Below are 6,710 nucleotides of genomic sequence, written 5' to 3' on the forward strand. Positions count from 1 at the left end.
CTCACGTTGCCCGCGTGTGCAGTCTGGTAAAAAAAAAAAAAAAAATACCCCGACTGTTCAGCTATACCGACAATAATTTATAATCTCATTAGTTTATTCATCTCTCCTCTTGCCCTTAAGCACCAACGGATTTCGTGAAACCTGTGTGTGTTACCATGGCGACTCGTGCCAGCTGGCTTCGTCGCTCACATACACACGCGCGCGCGCGAGCACGCCCTTAGCATCACTCGGGAAAACTGTGGTGACTTTTATGAGGGGAACAGCGGAGATTACAGGGAGGCCCGTGCGTCTGCGCGGCCTACATTAAAACATCTGTCTGGCCAAATGGAGGCGGTGGGCGCAACAGATGCCGCAGAGATTGAGCGCAATGAAGCCCCCCCCCCCCACCAACACTGAATTTAGCGTCCTACACCGGCCAACCACAGCCTGATAGGTGGCTGCTGCTCAATCAATAGGCTACTGCCGCTAAGTGGCAGGTACAGGCCCTTTGTGAAGCCTGAGGACCCCAGTAGACCACTGGCAGAGTCTCCATTAAGGACACCATGGTGCTGAAAACAAGCATTCAAAAGCGTTCAAATATCAGTCAGCCGGTTTCATGGCTATAGGAAAAGATTTAATAACAACATGTCTTCCACATTACTGAGCTGAAAGTTCAAATTTCAGTTCAATTTCACATTGATTTCAGCGTGCATTAAGGTGAATCACCCTGAGGAAATGGAGAGGGGCACCTCCGCCTCACACAAACTCTCTCCTTCCTCTCTCTCTCCCCATACCTCTCCCTGCAGCAGTGGAGGGGAAAGCTCTCCCTGGAGATTCCTATCTGAAACAGTAACAGAGACGGTTCCAGTAATATCAGGAAGATGTAGATGATGGTTATAGATTTCGGGCCTCTCAGGTGCATTAGGCTGTATTACAGCTTCCCCACAAGGCTGCTTAATGCTCACTTGCAATGGAAACAAGCTGGAAGATGCCAGGCATGTATGCAGAGTCACAATACACACATGCATTTGTGGAGATTTGCTTACAGACAATTGCACACATTTAAGTCCCAGTTAACATGCACGGTTGCAGCTGATGTATAAGGTTTTTGTACGGAGATATTATTTCCAGCTCTGTGATTGATGATGCCAGATCTATGGCAGGGGTAATATGATCCCAGACCTGAGGCTATGTTTTCTAACTCCGAGTGTAACCATGCCCAAAACGGAGAATCTAGGAGAAAAAACACTCACTTTTCCTCTCTGTAGTGTTGTCGTTGAACCGTGGAGGCTCCCTAAATTAAGAAAACAAACCGAGAGGAACTGAGAGAAGATGGTTATCAGGCACCATCAGATACCTGTGTGTCTGTTCTCTAGGGGCAGGAGCCGCTCTGAGCACATAAAGCACTTTTTTGGAGCGTTGACGGCGCCTCCAAAGTAGGGGATCTATTTATACTGGCCTAGTGCTGCTGCGGAGCTGTCCAGTGCTGAAATGGATAGGGATTCATGCTGTTTCACTTCAGCCACTTCTCCTTTCTTCCTCCTCCGCTTTCTCCTTCTCCAAAGCCTTTTTATTTCTCTTATTTGAATTATTTCTGTCATATCATACTTAGATTCCTTCTATTTCACTCCCCTTTCTTCCTTTCCCCACTCCCTTCTCTCTTCCTCTCGTCCCTCTTTACTTTCTTACTTTGATTCTCCTGTGGGCTCTTGTCAATTCAGACTGGTTTACACACCATTCTCTCTTTGATTTCTTCCCTTTTGTTTTCCGCCCCCCGCTCACTCCTTCTTCTCTTCCACTGTGGGCATATTGCAGGAAGTGGTCATGCCATTTTGCAGCGCTCTGCAATTATACTTTTGTTTCCAAGACATCCATCAGGACTGACTTGCATGCACGATTGCACACACACTCAAGACTTGAGGACAAGCAGACACACTGACAAGAGTAAGAACGTAGTTTTTTTCCTCTACTCTGCCAATCCATGGGTCAGAAAATCTCCTTAAAGCTACACTTTGTTCACATACTGTTGCGCTGCCCCTTAACATGTGTTTGGGTTTCTTTGGGGTGTACAGTGCCCCCAGTCTATAGTCACTCAGTGGGATGAGGCAATCAGAGAGGCAGGCAATGACATCCTGCAATCTGTGGGAAATGAGTGGAAAGCAAGTGGAAGAGAGCCCAGAAGAGAGGGAGGGAAGGATGAAAAGAAAAATAAGAGGCCAGTTGTGGGAGAGAGTGAAAGGAAGACAATGAGCAGTGGGAATTTGGGGGTTTGTGAGGGCTGGCTAACATGTGTGGTGAAGGGAGAGGGAGAGAGGAAAGGGGAGAGAGGCCAACAGATAGAGGGGCTACATATGGGGGAGGAGGGGGGGATAGCCAGGAGGGCAGGTGGTTCTGTCATTAGCTCCTGATGAAAGCAGAGGGCAACTCTAGAGGACTCACCTCTGATTCACACAGTAGTACTGCAGGCAAGGACAAGCCTCTCGGGAGACATCAAACACACACACACACACACACATACACACACACACGCACAGACATGCACACACACACATACAAGCACATATGCTAGAAAAACAGTAGTGATTCACAGGATTACCCACAAGCTCATGAACACACACAAAAACACACACACTAGGCACATAACACCCCCTCCCAATTTAGCATAACTACACACAAGCTACACCGTGACTCACAAGAACATGCCAACTCCTACACACACATGCCACATACAGACAGCCATGCAAAACACACACACACACACACACATATCGTTGAACTAATTAATCAAATCTCCTGTTTTAATGAGGATTCAAATCAGTTGCTGTGGGAACCTTGCCCCCTTGGAATCTTAAGGTAAAGACTTGCTGCTGCGCCTCCTATGTCTCTCCCAGGAAGCTGACGGAGGGGGACAAATTCATAATACCTACAATGATTCAGCTGGCTGCATTCGACATTACGGTTTCACAAAGAAACATTTTTCTGGGGAGGCCCGAGGTGCCCAATCTGGACAAGCATTTGGGTTCAGTCATAGAGAGAGGCACGAAAGTGGAAAAAAATATGGAATTGTGACGGCTCATATCCCAGCCACGCTAATGCAATGCACCTTACCATGAAAAGGCCATATGTGTTGGCATTAAAGGGGAGGTTCAAAGTTTGCAGGGGCCTGTCCAATCGATCAAGTAACACAGGCCTGCCATTCTGCTCTGAACGTGTACACGTGGTGAGGCATGTAAAGGCACTTTCACACAGTTCTAATAGGCTGCTTATCTTTTCTATTACCTTAGCCTTGCAATTTCATCCAAGCTATGGCTCTGTACTCACACCAGGGCTGCTGCAGTATGCCTGGTGCAAGAACTTTCTTTTGGAAACACCATTCGTCTGTTGCATCTCATGTTGCTTAAATTGCCTCTGGAGTACTCCACAACTTCCATTCTTCGCGTCTTCGTCCCTCCCACCGAGGAGGGGCGGGAGAGACGCGAGGAAATCATGCAAGGAGAGAGGCAACGAGCAAATGTGTTTTAGAGGGATGAGACAATCTTTCCTCTGAAGCGTTACATGAATTTGTCAGGTGTATGGGTGGAGGTAGCAACTCCTTCATCTGCATAACTTCCGGGAAGGTTGCTCCTGTGTATCCTCGCCTATAGCTCTTCGATGCTCGCTCTTCGATGCTCGCTCCTCGGGGTAGAAATAAAAGCTTTGAGACAGCCTTCACCGAGGAGGGACAGAACAACTTCCGGCTCGGCCGAGGACCGAGGAGTCAAGGAGCTACCGAATAAGGGCCAGGAGATGCAGCCATTGTGTTCTCACAAAAGACTCCATAAGTGATCAATGGGTTATATTTGTAAGAATCAGCTCAGAACTTTAATTTTGTGTCTGACTGCTTTAGAGCAAGCCAGAGGAATTAATAGGCTAACATTTCTGTTAATTGTTTGAGAAAAAAATGTATTCCGTGACTAATAAAGCAATGTAAAGCAATGTGGAGGTTTGAGTGTTACCAGTGTTTCCTCTGACATGTTGCTAGAGCTACCATCAGCTTATGAGATGAGGACGAGAAAGCTCAGACTGTAGTGGAAGCATGCTGCCTTCATCTGTCCCAAGTGTCTTATCATTGGCTCAGGTGGAGACTGGACTTGATGAATTAAAGGAGGAGAGGATGCCAAGTAAAGCCATTAGGATACAGGAACTCAGGCGTGTGTCTGGCTCGCTGGTTGTCATGGTTGCGGTGTTTATCACCTCTTTCTGCCGACAGAAGCCCAGGGGCAAATCAGATTGGCCTCAGACAGAGAGACACAGAGGGAGAGAGAGCAAGTTGGTGAGTGAGGGGGAGGACATATTGGCACAGTGGAGGGGTGAAATGCCAACATGCTGCAGAGGGGAGGCTGAAGAAGGGCATTGGACAAATGTCAACGTGGCTTATTCATGATGAGAGTTTGTTTCACCATTTCACTGTGATCATGTTGAGGTACAGTAGCCTACTAATGGCCTAATGAGGTGGTCTAATTCAGCAAATCCTTTTTATAAATCCTGTTTTGTTAACTCACTTGAGGTTTATCCACTGTTTGTTCTTTTTTTACTCAACTGTTGTCTGTTTCAAAAGAAACTACATCCTTTTTTGACATCTATCTTTTTTGATGTCTCAGTGGACCACTTAGAAATAGCCTACATTGACATTCATTAAATGGAAAGCCCTTGAAATCCTGTTGAAAAAAACCCAGATGGGTAGCCCTTTAATAGGACCCTGGGAAAATCTCAGACCATTTAAAAAAGCAAGTGTTATGTGCCCAACATCCCTCGTGGCCTATGCCTGCCACCTAGCGGCCCTTAAACCAATCATCACTGCTTGGAGCCTTGTACGGGTGCATTAGGAGATGTGGGGGGTAAAACTTTCATGGAGTACTGTAGCCGTCATGTGGCTAGCTGACAAGACAATTCACATCCAATTCACTTCAGACCGGCTGCCTTGGTTAAGGGGATGACAAAATGACATTTACAGGCTATGACAAGTGATCGGTTAAACATTCTCAAGCTAGCAGTCATAATCATAAACAGATGGCTAACAGCTGCTGGTTCCATCCAGGTGGCTACTGTCTCTGCCACTGTCCCTTTTTCTGCAGCTATTAACCGCTCCTGACTGCAGGGTACGCACGTGTTAGCGCTCAAACCACGCCTCTTTGGTCTTTGAACCAACCAGAGTGCGGCATAGTGAAGCACCGAATCTTCTCAGCAAATCAGAGCGCTTCTTGTTGGAGGGAGACTCGTATACACGTATGCAGAGGCCCTTCTGCTGTCAACAGGGAGGAAGGTATGGATACAAATTGTCGTCGCACCCGGCTTCGCTAAGTACTTGTTAAAGTTTCGGTTCGGCTTTGCCTTGACACAAACTATAAGCTTTATAGCCGTTAAAGCTCAAACTAAATAATATTTGTAATTTGTTGAAATTGAGTTATTTGGTTAGCCTGTTGTAGGCTACACATTTCTGTTTATCTTTCTGGAAGTAAAGGATAGGCAACGTCTTGGCGGTTGTCATTGTAGTGGTTGGTTGTCTGTGTTTAGTCTGGCTGTGTAGGCCTAGGCCTAGCAACATATAGGCTATATATGAGGTTTAGGTGAAGGTTGGGGGGGGGTCTTGCTGGCTCGTATTTTAGCTGACACCTAGCTGAATAGGGCGAAACCACCAGACAGCCTGTGTGAATAGCTGTATTGTATTGTGTTGTGCTGTTTGTGGTGTGTGTGTGTGTGTTCAGGTTCAAACCTATAGGCCTATTCCACAGAGCCGGGTATTTGTTAATGTGTGTTGTTTCGGTCCCATTGGTTTGTGAGCTTTCATTTTGCGATACTCATCCGCCAGGGAGGGTATTCATCATAGCTCTGTTCAGGCTGACACGGTGCGTTGCCGTGCTGAGGAGTAAATTGCCGGTGACAGCGACCTGTCCCGTTGTTTATGGTCGCGCCTTGCTGTCAGCCCGCAGTGCCAAAGTCTCATCATCACTACCGAAGATGCCGCAGACAAACAAATCCAGAAACGCCTCGGCGTCTGACTCTTCAAGCTCGGTCCAAGCTGGAGGCTCAGCAGAAGGTGCAGACCCAGTGTCCCGGGAGGAGTGCCACGCTGCAGGGGACGCAGGAGGAGGAGGAGGGGGGGACAATGTTGGAGACAGCGAGATCATCAAGTCCCCCAGTGACCCCAAACAGTACAGGTAAATAAAGTGAAATCTGCCTAACAGCTACAATACAGAGTATTTCAATAATGCATTGTACTGTGGCCCTGTTACATGACTTGTCTCTTTTATTTTGTAATTTGTTTCTCAGTTCTTGTTATTAATTATACTTTTTGTGTGCAGTGATGCACATGTGAGGGTACAATTTTCTCGTATTCATAACGGTGAAATTGATGAGAAAATGACCCAGATCCACTAACCCAGATCCAAAAATGATATTGCGCTTCTCTTCCAGTTGGATCAGTACAATATTATTGTAGTTTGATGGGACGATTTCATGCTGTAAGCACACGCCAGTGCCTCAGGCCTCTGTGGGGCATACACAGCGAAATTTGCTGTGAAAAACCATAAAAGAAGAGAGTCTCAAAAGGATATGAGATGAAGTCTGCAAAGAGACATTTGATCTTGCAGCCTTTTCACAATAGCAAAGAAAACAATGGATGATATAAAGTTAACTGAAACAGCACTTATTACTCGAAACTCTCTGTGCTCTTTCACCTTTGACCTTACCCC

The 6,710-nt window shown here is 46.6% G+C and overlaps 1 protein-coding gene across 3 annotated transcripts in view; it reads left to right on the top strand.

Annotated features, from left to right (window-relative positions):
* The first annotated feature begins 5,179 nt into the window (after positions 1 to 5,179).
* The window catches only part of nrd1a (nardilysin a (N-arginine dibasic convertase)), a 22,203-nt gene continuing 20,672 nt past the window's right edge, over positions 5,180 to 6,710 (top strand). Inside the window, exons 1-2 of one of the 3 annotated variants that reach the window (XM_032500477.1) lie at positions 5,180 to 5,281; positions 5,942 to 6,176. In XM_032500477.1, the coding sequence (XP_032356368.1) occupies positions 5,977 to 6,176 (200 nt within the window). In that variant the 5' untranslated portion in view covers positions 5,180 to 5,281; positions 5,942 to 5,976. The other 2 variants (XM_032500476.1, XM_032500475.1) reach the window with 2 other exon arrangements.

The sequence above is a fragment of the Etheostoma spectabile genome, chromosome 20 (genome assembly GCF_008692095.1).
Source record: "Etheostoma spectabile isolate EspeVRDwgs_2016 chromosome 20, UIUC_Espe_1.0, whole genome shotgun sequence".
Taxonomy (NCBI): Eukaryota; Metazoa; Chordata; class Actinopteri; order Perciformes; family Percidae; genus Etheostoma; species Etheostoma spectabile.